General features: G+C 42.9%; 1 protein-coding gene and 1 long non-coding RNA gene across 5 annotated transcripts in view; one reads left to right on the top strand and one right to left on the bottom strand.

Moving 5' to 3' along the window:
* The first annotated feature begins 7,167 nt into the window (after positions 1–7,167).
* On the top strand, positions 7,168–18,207 carry LOC308485663. The gene is made up of 2 exons (XR_013990668.1): positions 7,168–8,974; positions 9,705–18,207. It is a non-coding gene; the product is annotated as an uncharacterized lncRNA (long non-coding RNA).
* Positions 13,991–24,119, bottom strand: part of LRP4 (LDL receptor related protein 4) — a 97,645-nt gene continuing 87,516 nt past the window's right edge. For 3 of the 4 annotated variants that reach the window (XM_081020309.1, XM_081020306.1, XM_081020307.1), the window contains exons 34-38: positions 23,391–23,514; positions 22,927–22,994; positions 22,052–22,136; positions 21,192–21,330; positions 13,991–18,663 (exon numbers count right to left, since the gene is read on the bottom strand). In XM_081020309.1, the coding sequence (XP_080876435.1) occupies positions 18,331–18,663; positions 21,192–21,330; positions 22,052–22,136; positions 22,927–22,994; positions 23,391–23,514 (749 nt within the window). In that variant the 3' untranslated portion in view covers positions 13,991–18,330. Of the gene's footprint in view, positions 18,664–20,267; positions 20,335–21,191; positions 21,331–22,051; positions 22,137–22,926; positions 22,995–23,390; positions 23,515–24,119 lie in introns of all 4 variants that reach the window. The other variant, XM_081020308.1, reaches the window with a different exon arrangement.

Genomic DNA, 24,119 nt, shown 5'->3' with positions numbered 1-24,119 from the left:
ACGGTATGTACAGGGTTGTGCTTATGTGTGATCTCTGTACTAGGGACCGTAAATTGAACCTGTTAAAAATAGTGGTCCGAAACAGAATCCGCAAGCATACGTTTAATTGCGAAAAGAACTACTCTGCCTCCAACTGCTTTCGAATAAACATTTTTTGTAACATTGCGCTGGTAAGCCAAAACAAGTGGCCTTTGAAAAACGTCCAGAGACCCATCTCCCTAAGAAGAACCAACTACAACGTCCTGCCTTATAGAAGCTGTTCAAAGTGCAACAACTTTCCTCAAATTTACAGGAGACACCTTTAACTGCTCAGCGTTCTGTAGCACTACTCAAAGCTTTGTTAGAATCACGTGTTTTATATAAGCATCAACGCTTGGTTTTCCTGCCTTCTTACAATCACCTAACCTCAAAGGAACATAATGAAAGGTGCGCGCACACACACACACACACACACACACACACATCAGTATGCTGAAATGCTTTCCACCTACAATAGTAAAATGAAGCTCATAATCCTAATACCAGTCAAGGATAAATACTGCAACAACCACTTAATTTGCATGTGCCGTTTCACAGCTTTAATAGACAGTACTACAAAAATCAGCAACTAGGTCATTGTCAGAAAAATTAGGTAAGCTCTACCCTTTATGGCTGCAAATGTCTGCAGTACCCTACAGCAAGGAGAAAGCACCTCAAACAAGATTTATTTATTTTTTAAATACAAGTCGAGAAAAATAGGAACATCCTTAGCATGTTTCCATGCTTCTGAAATGCATTCAAGTTCTGTGTAACCATAATTCCCCTTTTAACAAGAACTTACCAGGTGGAAACAAAGTTAATAAACAAATCAACATCCACAAAGTAGAAGGAAACAGCATTTACCACTGCAAAAACCGTTAGTTTTCATTCAGTCTGCTGGAATGAATGTGTATGACTGTCAAACCTGAGAGACCAGGGTTCAAATCCCCACTAAACCATGAAGCTCACTGGGCAACATTGGGCCTGTGTCATATATTATACCTCACAGAGTTGTTGAGAAGATAAAAAGAGAATGAATCATGCACACTGCCTTGAGTTCCTAAGTGGAAATGCTTGTAGTAAATAAATACATACATAAAGCTAGTAATAGTTTTTTTTGGGGGGGGGTGTCTATTAGTGATTGTCATTAACACTGATAATCTTCGCCGCATTAAGCAGTTGGTCCCTTACCTCTCCTGCCCTGATCTGGCCACAGTGATCCACGCGACGGTCACCTCCATGCTTGACTACTGTAATTTGCTCTACGTGGAGCTGCCCTTGAAACTGTCCCAGAAACTCCAGCGGGTGCAGAATGCTGCAGCAAGGCTCCTCGTGGGGTTCCTGCCATGGGAGCATATTCACCCAGTGCTTTACCAGCTGCACTGGCTCCCGGTGGAGTATAGGGTCAGGTTCAAGGTGCTGGGTTTGACCTTTAAAGCCCCTCGTGGCTTAGGGCCCTGGTATATACGGGACTGCCTCTCCTGGTATGCCCCGCAGAGGACCTTAAGGTCCATGAATAACCATAGTTTAGATGTCCTGGACCCTAAGGAAGTCAGACTATGCTCCACCAGGGCCAGGGCCTTTTCAGTGATGGCTCCGACCTGGTCCCATGAGACTAGGGCCCTACAGGATTTAACCTCCTTCCGCCGGGCCTGTAAGACAGAGATATTCCACCTGGCCTTTAATTTGAACTCAGCCTGATCTTTTATTTCCCTTCTCTTCCCCCCTCCCCACTTTTTATGAAAATTACCCACTCTGGGATCCCACAGCTAATTCTGCCCTGGCCTCCTCACTGGCCCAAGTACAGTAGTACCTCGGGTTAAGAACTTAATTTGTTCCGGAGGTCCATTCTTAACCTGAAACTGTTCTTAACCTGAGGTACCACTTTAGCTAATGGGGCCTCCCGCTGCCGCCGCACGATTTCTGTTCTCATCCTGAAGCAAAGTTCTTAACCCAAGGTACTATTTTTGGGTTAGCGGAGTCTGTAACCTAAAACGTCTGTAACCCGAGGTACCACTGTAGGTCTAATTTAGCCAGCTAGCCCTGGTGACTAATGTTTATTGGATGGATTTCCCTCAAATTGATTTTTGAACTTTGAATTTTATTGTTATTCATGCTTTCATACTGTATTTTATGCTGCTTTTATGTTGTATTACAATTAAGTGTTTTAAATTTGTTGTTAGCCACCCTGAGCCCGGGTTTCTGAACCAGGAAGAGCGGGGTATAAATAAAAACTTATTATTTATTATTATTATTAAATCATTACACTATGAGCAAGAAATTTCACATACACCAACACAATATTCTTAAACAGAAATAATTCCTTTGACATTTGTGCATGGTACAATACAAAACAATAATGATTAAAATGGTGAAGCCCAACCCTGAAAAATCATAAACAGAATAGAGTATGACGTAATTGCAGTCTGCAGAATAATATTCCAGTACATATTCACATTTTTGCTTCATCCAGAAAAAATGTTTTCACTGTATTTGCAACCAAATTCAGATGAAACATTTTCAAACAGTAATTGGTAACCTACTTGTAAGAACTAGAAGTGTAACACAGTATCTGTATTCAGAGATTAAAAGCAAATGCCTCAGGTCCAGACCCACAAAGCTATTCAAGATTCTCAGTTCATTATCCTAAATGATGAAAGAGGTACCCACCAGTAGATTGCAGGAGACTTGAAGAAATGTTATTACTAGACCATAAAGAAGCTGCTGTTATAAACAATGGAGTTTCTAAGTGTGCAGTAGCAATAGTGGGTAAAAATGTCAAAGTAAGACATTTTGAAGTTGTAACATGTTCTAGAGAGTGTTAAAAGAACAAGCATGTTCTGAAATAGAAGATCCATTATGTTCTATGGACTTTCCAAGTTCTGGAATAAAGTGCACTTAGCAACCATGATGAAAGCTACTTTCAGAACAGGGCAGGTGCCTAGGGAAAGGGTCAGCGCAGATATAACATTTTAATAGCTTATCCTCTTTATAAGTAGTTACCAATATTGCAGAGCCAAATTATCTCCAATATAAAAATGTCAGTATAAAATATGTAAGTGCACAGGTGCCTAGGATTTATCCAATCCTCCTTGGGACATAGATGCTGGCATTTAAACATACCTCTCCTTCTACAAAAGGAATATTGCCTTCCCTGCTCAAGAGAGAAGTCAAATGAAGATCTACTGCATAAACAAATAATACTTCCAGGTATCTTAAACTGAAGGAGCTCAAGGTCCTAATTATGAAACTTTTTTTAGGGGGGGGGGAGAAATCAGGGTAAGCTTTCCAGAGGCATCAGGAAGGGGGGTATTGAACTACAGTACATGGATATGATCCAGCAAGACTTTTTGAATGGGGTACCTCTTGGGTGTGTGATTAAATGTAACTATTATTGCCCACAATAAGCATTAATGTGCATCTCACTTTGTAGAAGGCACTAACAATGCCTATCAAACCACTCATACCTATGGGTATATAAACATTCTAAGCATAGAAACCCTAGTAAATGGCTTGGATGTAAGGCCCACTGGAGGAAAAATCCTTCACAGAATAGTTCCTAAGTGTCTCTACTACACTAGAACTAGCTCCAGGTTTGATAGGCCCATGCCAACTTGCTGTCTAGGGGACCCCTGTCCTCACCATAAGGCTCACTGTCTTCTTCACTCTCTTGTGTTGGAGGGTAGGGAATGGAGGTTGTTCCTTGTTTGCCACTTCTATCACCAATAGCTCACCTGAACAAACTGACAGCAACAACATTCACCGACTGCCAAGAAAAGAAAGGCTGTCAATGCTGCTCATTAGTGCACCAGAGCAAGTAAACACCAATGGTTTCCGGGAATGGCAACTGCTGATGTGAGCTCCTCTGCCCACTTCTCCCTAAAAGCAGCTACTGACAATCATCACTGGTTCACAGTGGTGACAGCTGCCCTAGCATTCATCACTGCTCCCTATGTCATGGGTGAGCAAAGAGCCATCAAGAGTTCCTCTACTTCTCTGGGAAGCCCCTACCCAGGGCTGGATTCTTCCGGCAACTGCCATGGCCTAAGGAGAGCCCACTACCAACCACAACCTGTCTGTAGAAGTATCCATCACAGCAGCATGATTGGGTCCTCCTGAAGGTATTAAAGTTCTACTCCTCTTCCCCTCTAGATTAGGTACATGTAACATTGTGAACACCAATGCTTGTTATAGCCTCTCTTCATCCCTCAGTGAAGCAGATAGGAACTTCTAGTGTCTGTTTGTCAACTCACACATGCAGCAAGCAAGCAGCACCGGTGGAAAGGGAGAGGACAGACAAGCAGGTCCTGTTTCTAGTCACCAGTGTCACTCACCCTACTGGGCAAGTGAGCTAGCAGCAATGGCAACACAGAGTGGTATGGTGTCTACAGTTGCTCACTCAACTGCCGTCTCCCTTTCACTAGAAGAAGAGCAGTGGTGGAGCATCTGCTTTGCCTGCAGAAGGTCCCAGGTAGGGACACCTGCCTGAACCCCTATAAAGTCGCTCCCAGTCAGGGCGAACAAGATTAAGCTAGATGAACCAGTGACCTGACTCAATACAAGAGCTTTTTGTATATTCCTAGTAGCGACTGGTACTACCTGCTTGCTCAAGTGGGCAACTGGCAGTAAGCAAAATTCTACCCCCTGCCCCTGCTTAACCTTTGACCAGGGAGGGGAGGGGAGGGGAGATGCAAGTGAGTGAGTTTGCCTAGTGAAGGGTGGGCATGGGGCTTCCACCGGACAGCAAGTTGCTGAGCCCCCCACCCAAACCTGCAGCCCTCAGCAGCGCATGCCCACACGCAGTTAGAGATGACTCGAGCGGGAAGCCCTATTCCGCTGTGCACCTCAGACAGAGCGCAGAGAGCGCGGGCTCGTTTTACAGGCGATGCCGAGATCGGTGGAGGGCCTTCCGTAGCTGCCGCTATTATTACTTAATAAATTTGTATGCCGCCCTTCATCGGTAGATCTCGGCGAGGTTCACAACATAAAAAAAACAAGATAAAAAAACACACAAAATGCTTAACAAAAACCAAGAACAAACGCAAACCACTAAGCCTCCCTCCCCTCAAGAGCAGCGGGGTGGGGATGGAGCTGTGTTGTGGAGCCCATCGTGAGGAACAGCAACTAGAGGACCAGAATGGCAGTAAGGACGAGGCGGAGCCCGGCCGCCTCAGAGCAACGGCCTTTCTCCGAGCTCCGCGCCCCGGCCGTCCTGGCCCAAGCCCCGCTTTCCATGCACCTGCTGAGGCCCCCCTCTCATGCAGGAGGCGGATACTCACCTAGGCCGCGACCGGCCAGTCGGTAAGGCAAACCTCGGGCCGCTCCTCAAGTGGGTTTGAAATCACCGACGCAGGCCACACCTCCCAATATCCTCGTTCTCCATTGGCCGCCGCTATGCCCGCCCTTGCCCCCAATCTGACGCTCCATTGGGCGGTTTGAATCCGCTCCTGCGCCTGGGTCCCTCCAGAGGGGGCTGGCTGCCCTCAGCGGCAACTCGCCTCGCGGGCGCTGCCCCTCGGCCGTTTGTTTCCCCAGCGACGCCGGCTCCGCTTGGAGCAGGTGCCGCCGCCGCCAGCCGAGAGGGAGACGTCCGGAATTTCGCGGAAGTTCTCGTGCTCAACCGCTTTCTGCTTGGAGAGTCCGGAGACGAAGTGGCAGAGGAGGAAGCCGAGGCGCTCTTCCGCTCTGTTTAGTTTCTAAAATGGGAGCTGGATAAAAGCCTCGCAGCTACCTTAGAATGTCCTTTTCATCGCAACTAGGCTTTTCATAGCTGCGTGACAGGCAGGTGTTCGGATGGTGCGTTTTCTGGCATGGAGATGGTGCAACAGAGAAAGCTCCCCGCCCCCCACTGCCGGATTTACGTACATAAGCTAAACAAGCTATAGCTTAGGGCCCCACTCTCCCAAAAAAATGTAAAGGGGGGGAAAACTGGATGTACATTTCCAAAATATAAGATAAAAATAAAATAAAATAAAACCTACATACAGCAACAGTGTTTTGTGTTGTGTAAGCTCCTATGATGTAAGTAATGGGCCCCCAAACATTTTAAGTTAGAGCTTAATAATTATTTCACTGTTAATATACTTAATTGTATTTCACTATTAATATACTTCTTAATTGTATTTCAGTTCAACAATTACTTTAATATTTTGTTATGTGCAAATGGCTTTAGATACCTATTAGGTCCATAAATTGCCAAATAGCATATATTCAACACAAAAAACAGCGGCAATTTGTTGTTGACAAAGGACAGCTGGACGTAAAAAGGGCCCCATTACCTTCAGTAGCTTAGGGCCTCATCAAACCTAAATCCAGCCCTGTGCGTGACAGGCAGATGTTCGGATTGTGTGTTTTCTGGCATGGAGATGGTGCAACAGAGAAAGCTCCTTGCCCCCCTTGTATTTCTGCCTGTTGTGTATTTGCTAAAAGGCACAGGAGTTTTGGGAGGAAGCTGGGTGGTGCTTGGTTGTTGTCTTAGTAATGAGGGCAAAGGCCTTCTTGATTATTCCTTAAATAGTTAAAGCTTACTCTCACAACATTTCACAGATAAAAATAGGGGCACTTTGTGTGCCAAGCCCCAGATAGGAGAGGAGTCTGTCCGCGCAGAGGGCATAACCAAGTAGACAGTGGTAAGACAAACATAATTCAGACCATAAACATTTCACCAGCAGAAGCTAATTCAATGCAACAAACTTTAAGAGACCAACAGGCACTATTGGAAGTTTGGACAGAAGAGGGTTAAAAGGAATTGGAGACTGCCTTAATAATCCTGGCACGGTTGATAGTACCTTTCTTTGTCAATGTGCATCTGCATATTTGGATATAATCATAAATACTACAAAATGGTAATGAGCCTCCAGTAAAGTATTCTAAATGGAACTAAACTTGGGTAAGCACCAGACCTTCAGAAACTTCACCGCTCTGAGAACTACTACTACTGTACTGTTAAATCGATTGGAAATGGAAGATGCCATTCCACAACTGGAGTGTCAAATTAATCCAGGTTAACACAGAAAGTCAAAGAGAGCTTTAATACAGGATTCGGAAAATAATCACAACTTTTTACTACACCATGGAAACAAAATGAAAGTGTGTTAATATATAAGATCTGTCATGATTTGAAGACATCTTAAATCAGGGCTGAAAAAAAGTATTTTGAAATTTTAAGCAGCAATGGAATTTATTTTTAGGGAACTCTTCCCACCGCCTGCTCTGAAAGCACAAAGCCATATTTATAATCTGCATTAATTATTGTGAAAACAAAATACACCTTGTTTATTGTATTTCCTCCAAAATTAATTTAAGTCATAAGATGTTTCCTCTTTTTCTGAACCGTTTAGACACAGTACTGAGATGTTGAGCGCATGACAAGTGTGTCAGCCTAGTTTGCAGGTTTACTCAGAAGTCGGTCCCACTGGGTTCAATGGAGTTTACTGCCAAGTCTGCATAGAACTGCTGCTTTGGGTGCCCCCCCCCCTTAATTTTAGTTCACAGCTTTCCCAAATCCCTACACTCAAACGTTGGAGGCATCACTTACTAATCTCTCATTAGTTCACTCACATGTGGCTCTGTTCAGCTGTCTTTCCTTCTCTGTTCAGTCCCCCTTCCCTTATTCCTTTATGGAACTGCTGTGTCATGCATGCATGAACACTCACATTCAAAATGCAACGTGTGCAGAGCAAGGGAATAAATGGAAAAGGCGGTGGGGTATGGGAGAGAAGTGAACCTGGTGGAATTTACACACATATAAAAATCGTTTTGAAACTGTGTGGTTTTTTAATGCGTTTTTTTTTAATACATTGAATTTTCCATAAGGCTCACCATCGCCTTACATCATATCACATTGTATATTGCACTTAAAACGTTTTATTTGCAGCTGTATAGCTCAGTCCTGGGGACAGGAGAGTTTACACCTCGCACTTCGATGCTGCCCAGTTATGCGTAGGTAGAAAGGAGGCAGAAGGTATTGTTGTATCGATGCATAAACATAATTTTCGAGGCAATCACTGCCATTGGCGCTGCTTCTCGTTTGTTTACATCCATTATTTTAAAAATAAGACATGCCATCTTTATTAAGAGATCTTTTAATGGGAAATATATTTTGGAAAAAGATATATAAAGTAGATTCTGAGTTATGTGCTTCAACAAGAACAAGAACCTTCTAGTTCTGTAAAAGAGAAATCAACCACATAATATTGTCGGACTCCCCCCTCCCCCCTTAGACTCAGCCAGCATGGCTAATGGCCAGTCAGGGATGTTGGGAGGTGTCATTCAACATCACCTGGATGGTCAAAGGCGAGCAATTTCTGCTATAAAACATCGTGGAATACTCTTATTGCACCCGCTCAGTTCTCGCCACTTTTGCCCAGTCTTTCAAGAGCACTCCTTCTGCCGCCTTCTGCCATGCTAGCTGCGTCTAGGCTTTGAGTGACGGTGCAAGATGACCAATGGAAGCTTCACAGATGACATTTTCCTAGATTCGAGCAGCCAATCAAGAGACGAGCGGAGAAGTCCATATTCTTCCTGTCTTTTAAGCAGAGCAGCTGGATAGACACCGCCTCTGCCGTCTCCGTCACAACAATGACGATCAGGACAGAATAATAAGATCAGGGCGGACAGGTTCTTTCGTCCTGACTGTTGACGTTGTCAGGGGCCATGCTTTTCTTATTCTTGCTTCACCTTTCCTTCCTCCTCTGAAGTGAAGGGGTGGATTCCAAAGACCTTTTTAAAAAGCCCACAACTGTAGGCAGTCACGTTGTTTCATTGGGGGAGATCCAAAAATAACAAGAGTAATAATGTATTGGGGCCAATAAAAGAGCGCAGAGCAGTGAGCAAGCTTTCCAGTTGATTAAACTTCAAGAGAATTTTATCTGATTGGATTAGGCAAATGAAGGGGCAAGGAGAGGACATGATGAAAAAGTCCGCCAAATTAAAACAGACAAAGATTAAGTGTGAGGTATTGGTTGTGTTTAGAATAGATTTATGAAAGATTTAGAAAATTTATGGATTAGAATATTTGTGTGAGATTGTATGGGGAAAATACGGAATAACAGATACAATCTTGCTTAAAATGTATATAGGAAGTGCAGTGTAAGCGATGGAAGTCAATCAATGAAATTTTATTATTGAGATATTTGTAGAATAAATTTGGAAGAAATTCTTCCAACTTTTCTTCTTTTTCTCATTTTTTTTCTTTTCTTCCTTTTTTCCTTTTTGTTCTTTTTTATATATGTGTGTTTATCTGAAATATATATGTATTTGCAATATTTTGCTTATATTTTGTAATAATTAAGTTAAATAAAATAATATTTTTAAAACAGCATTAAAATGTTACATTGACTAAAACAGCAATCCTAGCTTGCTTAAACATAATAGCACTTGCTTCAGAGAATATGTGCATAGGATTGGGTTCTAATTAGGCTAGTTTTGCTTTGTGCAAAAAGCTTTCAGGTTGAAGTAAAGGCTACCGGTGCAGAATAGTAAGAACTAGCAGTTTTTCGGTTTGTATGGTTCACTCTCACAGTTGTCTTTGGTGCAACCTAGTCATTTTTGCACCAAATGCAGCCTAACCTAAGGTGGCAGTCATATACACATTTACTTAAAAACTCTACGTGACTTATCCTCTGCCCTACTCATGCATGCATAGTGTTATCCGTTTCACTCCTCTCCCCCATTTCTTTTTGCAGATCATCCAGCCTGCTGAAGGGTCTTGAGGATCTCAAAAGCTTGCACTTCTTTTCGCCCTAATGAAGGTGTTGTTCTTTATGGTCTGATCAGTGTTGAAAAAATTGAAAGCTTGCTAATTCCCACCACTTCTAAGCCAAAAGCTATTCCGAGGCCTCCGGAGTGGAGGCAACACGCCTCTTCCTCTCCTGTCTCCTGGCCTTTTTCAGGAGGGCCCAAGGAAAGAGGTGTCCTGCTTCCTTCTCCTCCCACCCACTCGTGTACATGAAATTTATTATGGTCAGAGACCAGCTTGTGAAACACAAATGGAACTACAATCCCAGAAGCAAACAAACACTCATGTGTTCCTGTTGCTTCTTTATATAATAAAGTGATAAAATGCTGAATTCCAGCGAGTGATTAATCATGGACACCATTCCCAAATAAAGGAGACATTGTGGGACAGAGATAAATAAAGGATGCCCTGTGTATCCCAATGTTGAAATGCTGTCTCCTTGAACTTTATCCCATAGAACTCAGTGGATGCCATTAAGCAGTAAGCCACTTCCTATTGGCATGCACCCACTCTGTTTTAACACATTTTTCGTTGCCTCTTAACCTTAGGGGGAGGTCTTCACTAGGTTTTACTCAGCATAGAAATTAATCAACATGACTAAGTTAGGTCCATTAAGTAAAAGTTAGCTGTTTTCTGAATCCCTAGGTAGTAATCAATTAACAGTTGCCCATCATCAGCCTAGGGCAGGCAATTAAGATTAGCAACTCCGAAAACAGTTTCTAAAAAGGATATCCTCTATCCCATGAATGTTTACATTCAGATTTAATTGATAAAGTTCAGCAAAATGGGTGATACCAAAACTTTTTATATGAAGAGTTGGCATTTTTACCAGAATCAGCTGTTGATTATGGCATGACTGGTGGGTTGAGGCACCTTGCTGGAAAGACTCCAGGCTATTTGTATTTACCAGTAAGTTAACAATGAGTATGACTTCAAGAACAGAGAAGATTGATTGGCAAGACAATAAACACACTTCTGTCTATGAGCCTTCTAGCATTCAATTTCTTTTGGACTACTTTGAAGGAATCTAGGCTGTACTGAGTCTCCCTTAGCTTCTAGAAGGGTATTAGATAATTGTATGCAATGATACAAATGTATTATATTCCTTTGTGGATCCTGCTTTGCATTTTTTAGTCCATAGCAGACTGGTATATACCAAAATTAATGAAGCAATTCAGAGTGTGATACATGAGCAGTTCCCCATTGTAGTTTCCCTAATTGTATATGCCATTTGTGTATGTTGCGTAGATGTTACAATTGTGTCACATTAAGACTGCAGTCCTATACAGTTATTCTGTTGAACACAATAGGACTTCTGATTTAACATGTACCTCATCAGGCAATCTTTACTCCTACTTCTGGCCTTGTAGTGAAATTGTATCAGGTAGTTATGGGTGCCTCACCTGTTTTAGTACTGAACATTTTTGAGTGTAAGGCAGTCCTGGTACAGATGTGAATTGTTGTGTTTCCAATTCTATAAAATGCTTTACAGACTCAACACCATTTGACTACATTAACTTTCAACTTCATCTTACAGTAAGGTGATATATGAAGATGAAAGAACAGTACAGTCTTCAAGATTCCTTGGTACCAATATTCAAATCTGTTTACTCCAAGTAAAGTGGTTTGGCAATTGCCATTACTGGCTTGGTAGGTGGTAGGCACAGCCTTGTCAACCATGGCAGAATTTCTAAAGCTGGATGAATAGAGCTTCTTCTTCCAGCCAGAATGTGGATGATATAACAAGATACAAGAACAATGAGCCCCTTTAGACAAACTGGAATGGACCGTTGCCAGTCCCACAGCTGAATCCTGCTGTTTGGAAAGAAGCATTTTGCTGTTTCCTCATTTCACATTCACGAACCAGCGATGTAAAAGGTTTACCATAAGTGAATCGCCAGTGTTCTTACATAAAATTATATGCTGATAGTTCCACTTTGTGTTTGGAGTAGCACATTCCCAGTGGTTAAGGAAAAGGATGGAGCGATTTAATCAAGCTTCCTATTTTGAAATTAATGTATTTCCTAAACAAACATGGATTCTATCTGGTTTTTATAACAACAAAAACATATTGGTTTGTAATTAAATAGAATGTTTATATGACCTAGCAGCATAATTCAGAATTTTTGCTCATATAGTCCATATTCATGCACATGGAAGTAACCAAAGTTATTTCAATATGTATGTATAAGAAATATTCTTATCCACTCTACTAGGGAATGGGACAACCAAGCAAGTATGAGGATATTTGCATTCTTTTCCTTTCTCCTCTTGGAGAAAAGAAGTTATTTCTAATATCTGTAACTCATTGGATAATGATATGCAGATCCCTAAGCAGCACGGGAAAAGTCCACTGTTGTTTCTATTTTAATACTCTTGCAAAGGGTACAGAGTTGGTATTTCAAGATTTATATGCAGGCTAAGAAGAGTAAACCAAATCTTCTTTTTCTTTTTTTAGTGATTATAACGTTTTAAGATGGCTGTATGTTATAGAGTAAATTAAGAATACTCAGGCATGAGAAATACATTCCTCTCATCTGATACCCAGTAAGTAAACTTATTAACTACAATAATGAAAAGTCCAATAAAGTCCAATGATACCAAGTGTTCTTTTTGCAGCTACACAAAAGCTTAAGTCTTGAGGTTCTTGTGTGTAGATGGAAATGCAGGCTAAATAATGTTAATAAAAATGTCTTCCACATCTGACCGTAAGGCTATCAATGCAAAATGAGGACATTTTTATAAATGATACTGTGATTTTTTACACTGCAACTTGCCCTTTGTGAATACTGATCATATACTTCTTACAGGGCCAATGAAGGAATCTGCTGCATATAAACCATGCTTATAGTTTTTTTTGTGCCAGTGTCTGTATGTGATGTGTCTTGTTGTATCATGTTTGCTATTTATCCCAAGGGTCTTACATGATGCATCACCATATTTTATGCTGCTTGGGGCACATATTTTTGCTATTTTTGAAATATATATGCTGTCATTATCTATGCTACCTTGCTGTGAGGAAATATATAGATCTAAGGATGAATGTAGGCTAGATGTCAAGTGCTGGAAATATGATTTTTAGGCTGGCCTTCAGAAGATGAAACTGCTCCCATTTGAACACAAAGCCTCTTTGGTTGTCACTGCACAGAAGGTACATGGCTGATTTACTGATATATTGAACTTTGGGGGAACATTATTTTACATCTACACTTGAGAAACGGGGTGCAAGGCAGGACAGAAAAGTCATGCCAAAGGCACCATTGCCAAGGTCAAAGCTGACCACCAGCAGATGGGGAAAAGCCATCAAGTTATGGATGCAGCTGCAGGTGTCATCATATCCACAAAATTAGTCTGGGGCAGTTAGGTACTTGATGTTTAAAGTCTGAAGCTGTAAGTCATAATTTTGTCCATTAATAGAATGGACCCCAAAATGGTCAAATAATTGCTTCTGGACTAAAAATGACTTCTCTACATCAATACCAGCTGTGGAGTGTGTAACTAGGAACAATCTTGGCCAGGTTAATAGAAATTAATTTTCTAACTAGCTACAAACTTTGGTTAGTAATTATTTTTAAATTAGACTAGTGTTTAGATTTGTTAAGGAAGCTAATAAGGTAATTAGTCATTATTCTGTAAGTTATCATTTTATTTGTAAGAATCATTTCACGTTTTGAATTATTGTAATCTGCTCATCTAGAAATGTAGTAAAGCACTGTAAACTTTCAATTTGGTTTGATTTATGACTCATGATTCTGGGATCAATCAGTATATTGAGAAACAGGGACACACACTGAACTAAAAGGGAAGCACAGAAATGTAAGGGACAAGAAGCAGAAGTGTGTACATTCTAAGCGATTCATTTGTAAACATTTAAATTGCCAGGATGAGAAATGCAAAAACCCTCTAAGCTTCATGGGGTCGTAATAGGCTCTATGAAATGCCAAGTTAATACCAGAGGGAAGCAAGCAGCAGACCTACTAATTTGAGCTTCAGACATTTCTGGCGTTAGTCCTTGGCAGTGCCATAACCTGCCATATGTAATATTCGTAACAGTTAATTCCCATTCCCCTGCTTTCACCCAAATCCTAAACCAGTTGTTGCTTCAAAGGTGAGAGTGTGATGGGATCTGTCTGCTCTGGTCCCAACTCTGTCGCTTCTTCCAACGAGATGAGCCTTCATGTAGCCTGTTTGGGTAGCATTTGTGATTCACAACTCACAAGTCCAGCAGAGCGATTAAGAAAAGCTAAATTTATATTAAATTATCATCAAACCTAAAATACTGAGCATAGTAGTTAAATAACTTGGGGGGAAAGGGGAAATCCAATCTCTCCAGTGAGTAACATTTAAAACCATTACACAGAAAGGTAGGGAAATTGCTGCCAACAGCTCAAGACAGACAGAGGCAGGATGTTCTTTTTACATAATCAGTGCTCACAAGATTGTCCCCACTTCTGGCTTTCCACATTCTGCAAAGTCCAAGTGCAATGAGACTTTGCTTCATCAGCATTGACAGTGAAGAGTCCCATATAACCAGCAGCATTGGCCAAAGGCTGCTTGCGCATCTCATCGCTGCTTACTTCACAAGTAGGAGTAAAGCTGTAGGTACCATTCTTCCAATCTTCTGCAGCCATTATGAGGGCCGCTAGGGGTCAGATGGGTCAAGGGAAGGGGTTTGAGAAAGGAGGTCATTATGTAGACTGGAATGTGCAATAAAAAGTTGCAGAAAGACAAGGGGAGACATTAGTGGCAGTGGCATTCTCTCTGTTAATTTACTGAACTTGTAAGAGGACAAGTATTTTTCAATTATTTCCCAGCCTCCATTTTTAATATTGTTTTTTCTAATTGCAACTTCCTATATTGAACACTTCACCCTGGCCTGGTGGCCCTCATCAGTGCCAGGTGCCTGGCTTCAGCTTTCCTAAACTCTTTTTTCAAATGCACATGGCCTTAATTTTGTCCATGGTTTCAGCAGCAGGGCTACCCTACCCCCACAGATCTTGCTGAGACTTGTCTTCCTCATCTTCAGCCTGATGAAGCTTCATTGGAGCAGACCCAAATAAATATATTTAAATTAAAATCTAATATATTCCCCTGGAAGTAGAGGGAAAGCCTAATAACAACATTGCTCCAAGCCCCAGCTCTAACCAACTTTTCATAGGGATGCACAACAGCAAGGGATCTCAGAGTGATCTAGTCCAGCCTCCTACAAAAGGCACCAGGATACAACTAGCACAATGTGATCTCCAGTGCTGTCTTTTTCAAAAGGGCTATGCTTGACTTTGCCCATGTTCATATTACCATTTCACGGCCCATGAAATTGATGTAACTGATGTAAACGAGATCTCCTCAAGCCAAAGTCCCTTGTCATGCTACTGCCTTTTCAAGAGAACATCAGTGGGGCTAGGCAGGGTGTGTAACTGTTTGCCTTCCTGCAAGTGCTCTCCACATTGTCTTTTACAGGGTTTGCTTGTTTGTTTTGTCTCCCCTCACCAGACTCCCCCAAAATAAAGCGAGCCTAGTGTGGATGGCTCCTGTAGATGAGCGATTTTAATAACATAAATACAACTAATTGGTTTAATTTGGACTTTAAGCTGCCGTTTTTACATTTTCGATCCTCAAGTTCTATCTTTTCGGATGGGTCAGAATCAGATGCCAATGGAAAATAACGGCTGAAGGAAGAGAATGCAGAGAATATGGTAAAACACCACAGTGGGGGTGGAAGTCACTTATGGACTTATGAATGTAGGCACAAGAGCTGGTGTGGTTCAATACATGGATCTCTATGAAAGTATGAGAGACTTGGGGTGGAATCCAACACTGCACAAATGGACTTCTGCTCGCATAACAGAACTTCACATTCTTCTCTCGTCTCCCACAGTCCCCACATCCCCCCAAACTCTGGAGCAGATTTTGAGTGGATGCAAGGGTGAAGAGAGGGAAGTGAAGTCTTATTGCACAGAGAAAAGTCTTTTCTGCTGATGCAGAGAAAGCAATGAATGCAACTCTTAGTTCACAAGGACAGCTATGAGAGCAAAGCACAATAAATGACATGCAAATAAAAGGAAGAGAGAGCAATAGCAGGTAAAATAGGAAAACAGTTCTGAGGTTGGACAGTCAGAACGAGAGAGTCTTTGATGGAAGAATATAAACATGTCCTAGAAAGACTTGCTCACAGTACTGAAACCTTTAAGCACAGGTTGATTTTGCTGTGTGATGCTGCAGAAGTAGAGCTTTATGCATATTTCCTTGAAATACAAAACTCGGCTCCCAAAATAATTTAAATTTATACCTTCCTCAAGATGAGAAAGCAAGAGGTTTTCCCGGCTACAAGTTGGGAAAGGTTGGGGTTAATTGTCAGGAATGCCGATCTTGCACCATGACTGGCTTGCACCGTTCCTGCTGCAACCCAAAATTCCACTGTTTTGTTTTTACAATACTGAGTGTGTGCAAACATGCCCAATATGTGTGGGCGAAGGCAACAGAGGATCAGCAGCAAATGTAAAGAAACATGATGGAAATAGCAGAGGTAAGCAGGGATGGAGATGGTAGAGGGAACAGGCAGAAGCATGACATGTCTGCTGTGGACCATCTGGAAGGAAAAGGTGTCTGTGACAAAGATGCACTACTTATAACTGCTCCACACACTACGCAGCAACCAACACAATTGCCACTGTACAAATGCATCACCCACCCTAGCTTTCTTGTGCATGGACTCCTTCAATGAATGCGATTAAAAATGCACAATTGTCATATTCATGTATCACGGTTTTAGGTGTGCAATAACATATTTAACTCAACAAGACACATAAGGGGGAGGGTTGCCTTGTTGACGGAAATATAGACCTGTTATAGAGGGAAAGCTGCAAGGGGGCAGGTTGCTAGAGTTGGATCGCTGGTTTTTTTAATGCTTGCGCGCTCCCTGCTTGGACTAGATGAGAGGAAGCAATCAGATCACGTAACTGTTTAGCCACAGGGAACCTGTGCTGCTCGTCAGAGTGTCACACTCACACAAGCAGAGTCTATACATCATGCGCTAATCACAAGAGAGGCACTTGCAGGAGCAAGGTGAGAGGATAGTGGTGCATATTCCCAGAGAATAAATAATGTGGTTATCAGCTCTGAATAGGACTTTCCTCAATGTAAGTGCTATCTTGCCAAATCATGTCTGGAGCTGGTGGAGGAAGTGTTTGGTTGCACAAACCACCACCTGCAAAACATTTTGAAAAGGCCATTTCTTAGCCTTGGTTCTCCCTTCATAGAAAGGAAATCTTAACCTAGTTGCATTGAGGAGGAAAGGCGCTTTATACAGTCAAACAGTTCTGGTGCCCTGCCTGACTCCCCATCTGCCTGCCTTTGCCTAGCCACACACATTCATCATCTCTCAAATTGCACACACCCACTTTTTGACACCACACTACTCAACCCACACAGCAGATCCTAGAAGAAGGTGCGAGCAGACCCATCCTCCCAGAACTTCCAATCAGAAACGCTGGCAAGAAAAGGCTTAGAAAATGTCCCCTACTGGGTTTGTCCAGCAGCATGTTGGAGCTGGAACTTGCACCTGATGTTTCAGGTACACCCGCTGACCAATTATACTCCATTTCCAAAACAGACAAACAAATAAAACATATTGCCCACTTGTGTTCCACAGGCTAACGTTGTTTTCAGTAGCACACATTTCCACAGGATGGGCCTGTGACTTGACTAACTAAGGAAGGTTATGATAAAATACCATTGCACCCGGCGCTTTCCTCGGACGTCAAAGCTAATGGGAAGTGCAATAAAAACAGCGAGTCGTCCCTCCAGGGAACAGATGTGTTAAGTTCAATCTGAAAAAACCAGAAGTATGTTTTAGGAAGGGAGTGGGCATTGTGCCACACTGAACTGTGGCAGGAGCAAACTCTGTTGCCAGCAACAGACTCAAATGCTTTGCCCTCTGAACTCCTGACACCCTAGCTTGGATTTCACAGGTGTTTCCCCACAGCTTAAAAAAAGATGGTCATGGTAATTTAGTGCCCCTTCCAGTGAAGTTACAACTGTCGTTTGCTCTCCCCACACAAGTATCTGCAAAAGTGACCCGCTGTTACATCACCTTTCTCACTTCAGGCACTTCTACCTGGCCCCAAACCCTTTCATTTAAGGCAGAAAGAGCGCAGTGCAAAACCTAGTTAGTGCCAACAGACTCTGAAGAAAGGTAGTAGTATCAGGAGCAGGGAACTTCGGAAACACTCATCCCTCCCTGGTGGCGTTGGAGTCCATGGCTAGCTGGTGCACTAGACCGAATGAAAGCTGCATCAGACACAGCTGGGAAAGCTGCTGCTGAATTCAACACCACAGCTTCTAGCAAAAGGGGACATATAAATAAACATCAATGAACAGTGAGCCAAGAGTCTCTAGGTTGTCTCCCACCTGCCACAAAGGCAGTTTTAAGCTCAGGCTCCTCTCAGAAAGTCTCTGGGCTCTGTGTGACACAGAGGCAAGTCTCTTTTGAGTTCCTCCTGGAATTGCGGGCAAGATCCTATCTCATCAGTGCGAAAGGTGACAGAGGAGGGACAAGCGTCTCATTGTGTGCTTTAGACATCACTCTCTGTTGAGGGTTTGCGTTGGTGCTTCCAGCCTGTGTCTGGAAGGGAGCCGCGGCGCTCAGGGGTCGCTGCCGCGTTGATGCTGCTGCATTCTGACTGCTCCTCCTGCAGCAGCTGCTCAGTTTCGGTGTCATCCAGCGAGCCGGAGCTGGCTTGGATAGAGACCGTGTCAGTCTTCATGCAGACGTGGTCACGGAGGATACACCCCCGAGAGCTCCGTATCTGTTTCAGGTCGTCCCACTCCGATTCATCGCTGGACAAGAGGCATATCCCTTCCACAATCTTGATCTTTTCCTTGCTGTAACTGTGATCAGGGCCAGCCTGTGGACAGAGACAATAACATGAGACATGCGAGTTGAAGAGCAAAAAGCAGGTGCCAGAACATTGAAGCGCAGGAAACTCACAAGAGGCGGTTTCCTGCTATGTGAACAAAGTCACATTGTACACTTGGGAGGGACTAAAGAGATGACCATTGCAACTTTCTGCTTGATAGACAGGACCGTTCACCCACCAAGCCCACACAGCCACGAAGCAGGAAGTGCTTACAGAGAAAATGACTCCAGGTGCTCCAACTAACCAGGTGTAACCACACACTATGGTAATACTGGGCACAGCAGAGGAGGGAAGGAAAGAAGGTCACTAGCCAGACTTAACAGAGGCAAGAAAAAACAGTTTCTGACCCCCCAAATATGGTGCAACAGTAGATTTCAAAAGCTAGCAATACCCACCCACTGGAGACAAAAATGTTATCGACACCTATCTTCATACCACACGGGCGTTTTCTTTCTTTCTTTGTGGAGGTCCCTGACCTATCTTAAGAAAGGGAGCAAAAATCCCAGGGTCATGGGGTGGAACACCAGAAAAGAGAGCTAGCTTTCACAGGTTTGCCAGACTCAAATGTCTGCGTGCATGAAATACTATCTAGATGTATCACGCGCTGCGTTTCCTAGCAGACCAGCTGTTACTGGCAATTCCATTACAAACTGTGCATCCCATCAACTCATGAAAAGAAAAGATGATACAGGTAGTGAATAAATTGGGAGGACAAGAAATATCTCCGAAATCATGGGTAGTGAAAAGGAGCACTGGCGAAATCAAGCATTAAACTAGGAAACTGTCTTAAGATTCAGCTCCAGAATAGCCACTATCGATTAGATTATGAGAATGCAGGCACTGACTCTTAGAAGGATGTCTCCCACTACACCAACACCAACATGGTGTTGACCATGCTGACTAGGGATGATAAGAGTCTGAGTCCAACAGCATCTGGTGGGGTGCACTAGATGCTTCTTAAAGTCACCGTCCTGTATCCTGAGCTTTGTTCCAAAGTACAGGAAATGTAGTGGAAATAGTTGAAAAATGTTGTCTATATTTGAGTGGGACACAGAAGCCAACCCTGGTTAATTCAACGCAAAATGTGTCTGATGGGTATAAACACTGAAGTTAAGAAGCGCTGCACAGATCAGTCCAACCAGTAATTATGTTAAAAAAGCAAAGATTTAAAGAACACTCTCATAAAAACAGCAAGGTGCACACAGATTCGACATGGGGGAGAGGAAAATTAGAGGCAAGGAAACATGGAGGCAAGGAAAATTAGCAATAACTGTGCTTCACCAATTCCAGGAGGGGGAAAACCTCTTTACTGATCATACCCTGCACATGTATGATGGTGGGGTACAAATATTTTGTAAAGTTTTAAGCAGTTTCAAATTACTTAACCAAGGCAAAAACACTTTTCTTTCCCAGCACACAAACACACAAGTATTTCAGGGGTGCATGTGCACACGCACGCACACTCACACACACAAAAAAGAGAGGGAGAGAAAGCCAGCCAAGAAGCAAGTAATATAAGACAGCATTAAGCCACTCATCAGCACTACAGGAATAAGGCAGGCAGAGGCTGCACAAATGCAGAGCTGTGATACCTGATATGAGGCTGTGGGCAGGTCAAAAGAGGAATGGTGAAAGGCTATCAGGGGGGTGAGAAAGATGCTGAGGAGGAAAGACAGAAAGACTAAGTGCTTTGAGACATCACAGCCCATCATGTGCCCTTCCAAATGCAACAATTTTCCATTAGTCTGCTCTCCCTCCCACTGGCGATCCATGCAGTGCACAGGCGCACCTGTCTAGCTGCATACAGCCATTCAGGACTACTGAACTACAGGGATCCCACCAGGCACTGGGGTGGGAACTGGGAGTGTGTCATCTTACATCAGCCTGAACCAGAGAAGGGGAAGAGAAGAGGTGCAGCAGCAGCAGCACCCCGAGCTCTGCTGAGAAGTCTGACTCTTCCCTCCATCAACTGTCGCCTGCCATCAGGCTGCAGCAGAGGATGGAAGGGAAGGGATGCAGGGCCACTCCAACAGCTGGGAGGACAGCAACTTCTGGCACCTCCTCTCCATTAACTTTTCCACTCCCAATGGCCATTAACAGAAACTGTGACTAAGAATTTGTCTCACTTCCTCCTCTCTCCCAATCCATTTTTCCTTTGTGCCATATCTTTTTAAGCCTGGAGGCAGGGACTGTCTTGTTGCAGTGATTTGCAAGCCACTCTGGACTCCTTTTTTTTTTTTTGGCTGAATAGAGGAATTAAAACTCTGAATAAGTGAACTCTTCATTTCCTTTGGGCAACAGGTGCCCCAAGACAAAAGCATCAAATAAATAGTATTGCTGGTTAACTTATATGAGTCATGTCAGTGGCTTTCTAATAATGTGAGAGGTGAAGGACAGGGTTCTTTAGGGTAGCTAGGACTGATGAGAATAAGACAAATTAGTTAGGCTTATTGCAATTTGATGTTTAAAACCACAGTGGCTTGACACAGATGACTCATTCTAAAGGCATCTCTTACCTCCTTATAGCATAGCTGGTTATACATGGCTGGCTTGGGAACTGTTTCAATCTTTACCTCTTGGGTAGATGTCCGGTAAGAGGGGTTACTGTAGGTAAGGTTGCCCAGGCTAGGATCTGTGAACTTGGACTTCTTGTGCCTGCAGGAATACAACTGTCAACAAAGAGCCTCAACTGCTAAAGCCCTACTTTGCACTACTACTCTATCAGAAAAAATAACTATGGTCTTGTATTTTCTCCTTTCTCAAACCATAAGTAAGTCTTTTATATCAGATAGCAAATCACAACTGCACTCATGGGAGGCAGCAAAAATTTATTTACTTGTATGCTAGTGGGAAAATCAGGGGCAATTCCACTGATAAGCAAGAGAGATCACATTCATGCAAAATGTTCAGAGTTCAAAGAGTCAATATGTAAGAACCAAACCAAGGCATGTGCAAATTTCCACAGGATTCCTTTGAACAATTTCCCAGGAACAAAAACTTTCTACAGGGCAAAAATTGAATCGAGTATTTGTTGCAGTTAAAACTACTCTTCACTGCTCCCTGAAACCAATGCTGTCATTTTTTCAGAGGCAAATGGGAGAGGAGGAGGAACTGTCCACAACATTATGCAAAAACTGTAAGTTAGGAGCATTAGCATCTCAGCCTCCCTTGTTTATGGTTACAACTTTGCTTTTTACTCGTTACATCTCCAGGAATGCCACCACCACACCTGTTGCAGACCAACATGCCTATGTCCTCTGGCATTGGTTCCAATGAGGCGTTTTTAACTACAGCAAGGAAGGCCTGGGCTTTGTCAGAAGTATTCCAACAAAAAGATGAATTCAGAAGCACAGAGGGACTAGGGCAAGGAAATTACCTGTATATAATCACAGCACCAATTAGCAGCAGAATGATCAATATACTGAGAAGGCCTCCGATTATGTAACTGACGTGCAGTCCTCCTGAAAGAGGGCAACAGGTTAGATCGAGGATGACATTCTGTGTTCCTGTGTGTACATATGTGTGCATGTTGACAGTGCTGATGGGGCCCTAGTTTTTGTACAGAATTACAAGAAAGTCAGAAAAGGCAACAACAATATTGACAGCCTTTTAATTTTTATCGTGGCAATTCTTCCATTCCAAGAGTGTTTTCCTTTAGCCCATCTCTTTAACTCTTGATGCATGTGTTTGGTCAGCCAAAAGAATGAAATGATTTTGTACTTGTGTAAATGTTGTATACACCTTTGGGTAACAAAACAAGCAACCTAAAATTCATCTGAGTTGCTTATAATTCCGATCTGCTTTAGCTAAACCATCTACACCTATTCCCAATAACTCTTTTTCTTCTTTAATTTCATTACGCTTCCCTAGAAACTTTTCCAAGACCTTTTATCAGGAAGTAACTAATTAGCATTTTTGGGGGGAGGGCTGATAAGCAAAGACCAAATTATATCATGCAGTATTTGGACTCGCAATAAAAGTGGTTTGATTCCCTCCCTCGTACACCAACATCTCCTTACTAGAAGTCAAAATTTGCTGAGTCGTTCCATCATTCCAGAAGGCTACAGTGGGTGTGTAGCTGGGCAAACGCATGACTACTTTGCTATGAGCCAAAATAAATCTGCATGCATTTAACCCACACTGAGGCCTTGGTAACGCTATTGTTTATCGGTCTTGCGTCTGGGCCTCCAACATGATACATAGAAAGATCTGGTGCAGCCTGGGGCAATGCGGGATAATGTCAAAACTCACCAGTGGTTGCCGGCACAGCTTCGCTTGCTCGGCTGCACAAGCCTTGGCCAACCTTTTTGTCAGAGCAGCTACACAGGGGGAAAAGGAAAGTAGTGAAAGGTCACAGAATTAAGAGTTGGAAGGGTCATCTAGTCCAAACCTCTGCAACCTCTGGCCAAGTAGAATGAACCCAACTGAGGCAGCTGGACATGAGGTTTGACAACAGATCAGATTGGGGAAGGGTGGTCCAGATGCCCAATGTGTTTTTGAATCACATTTAATATGACATGCAGGAGGGGGAAAGAATACAGTAGCTGAACAGTACACATGAATGGAACAGCTCTGCCCCCCCCCCCCCAAATATCACCATCCTATTAAGAAGTGCAAAAATTCCTGCATAGTCTCTTTCCTCCTTGCTGGGGCAGGAGAGTCAGTGAGGAACTCGGCACCACCTTTCGTCACAATCATCTTTTAAAGCCACTCACTTTGCTTCTGTCGTTTCCAAAGATATATGGGGTTTGGTTGTCGATGAGCCAGATCTACCAGCGGGGGTCTGGCTCTTTTTGCTTGCACGAGTGGTCTCGGGAATCGAAGGCCCCATGCCAGGAACTACACAGAATGCAAAGAGAAAGGGAAACAGAAGCTTAGGAAGGGGAGATAATTAAGCCAAACGCAGCTTGCAGAAATGCAGAAACTGCAATCTGTTCCCCCAGACGCAGCAGCAGGCAGTTAAGGTTCTGTCTGTGGTTCTAACAGTGATCTGCTCCTAAGAAAACAAAAACTGCAGTGTAGCTACAGGTGGTTAACTGGGCTGCTACAGCCTGTATGGGAGCAGCAGAAAATATTGGCGTGCTCTTATTTTGCCAATCTCCAACCATCCCCGATGTTATATGCACATACATTTTTAAAGTTACTGCACGCAAAGTGCCAATGAAATACAACGAACTGCTTTGAACTGTATTCGTCAGAGACCCATCCAGAATGCTAAAATATGCATCTGGGACATCTGGAGAACGGAAGGGAATTTCAAAGAGAAGTTTTCAAATTCATAAGGAGCCCAAGTCCAGAGGAGACAGGATAATGATTTCTTGCACTGATCTGAATGCTTTGACTAGACTGCATTCTGCCGCCTAGGCTGTTCTGTTTTCTGAAGGTGGCTTATTTAGGTTTCACAGGAAAAACACCACAGAAAAAGTCCTCATGAAGCAGGAGCA

The sequence above is a fragment of the Podarcis pityusensis genome, assembly GCF_964106645.2.
Source record: "Podarcis pityusensis genome assembly, chromosome: 1".
In the NCBI taxonomy this organism is placed as follows: Eukaryota; Metazoa; Chordata; class Lepidosauria; order Squamata; family Lacertidae; genus Podarcis; species Podarcis pityusensis.
The sequence above is the reverse complement of the archived record's forward strand: the minus strand, read 5'-3'. Positions and strand labels throughout refer to the sequence as shown.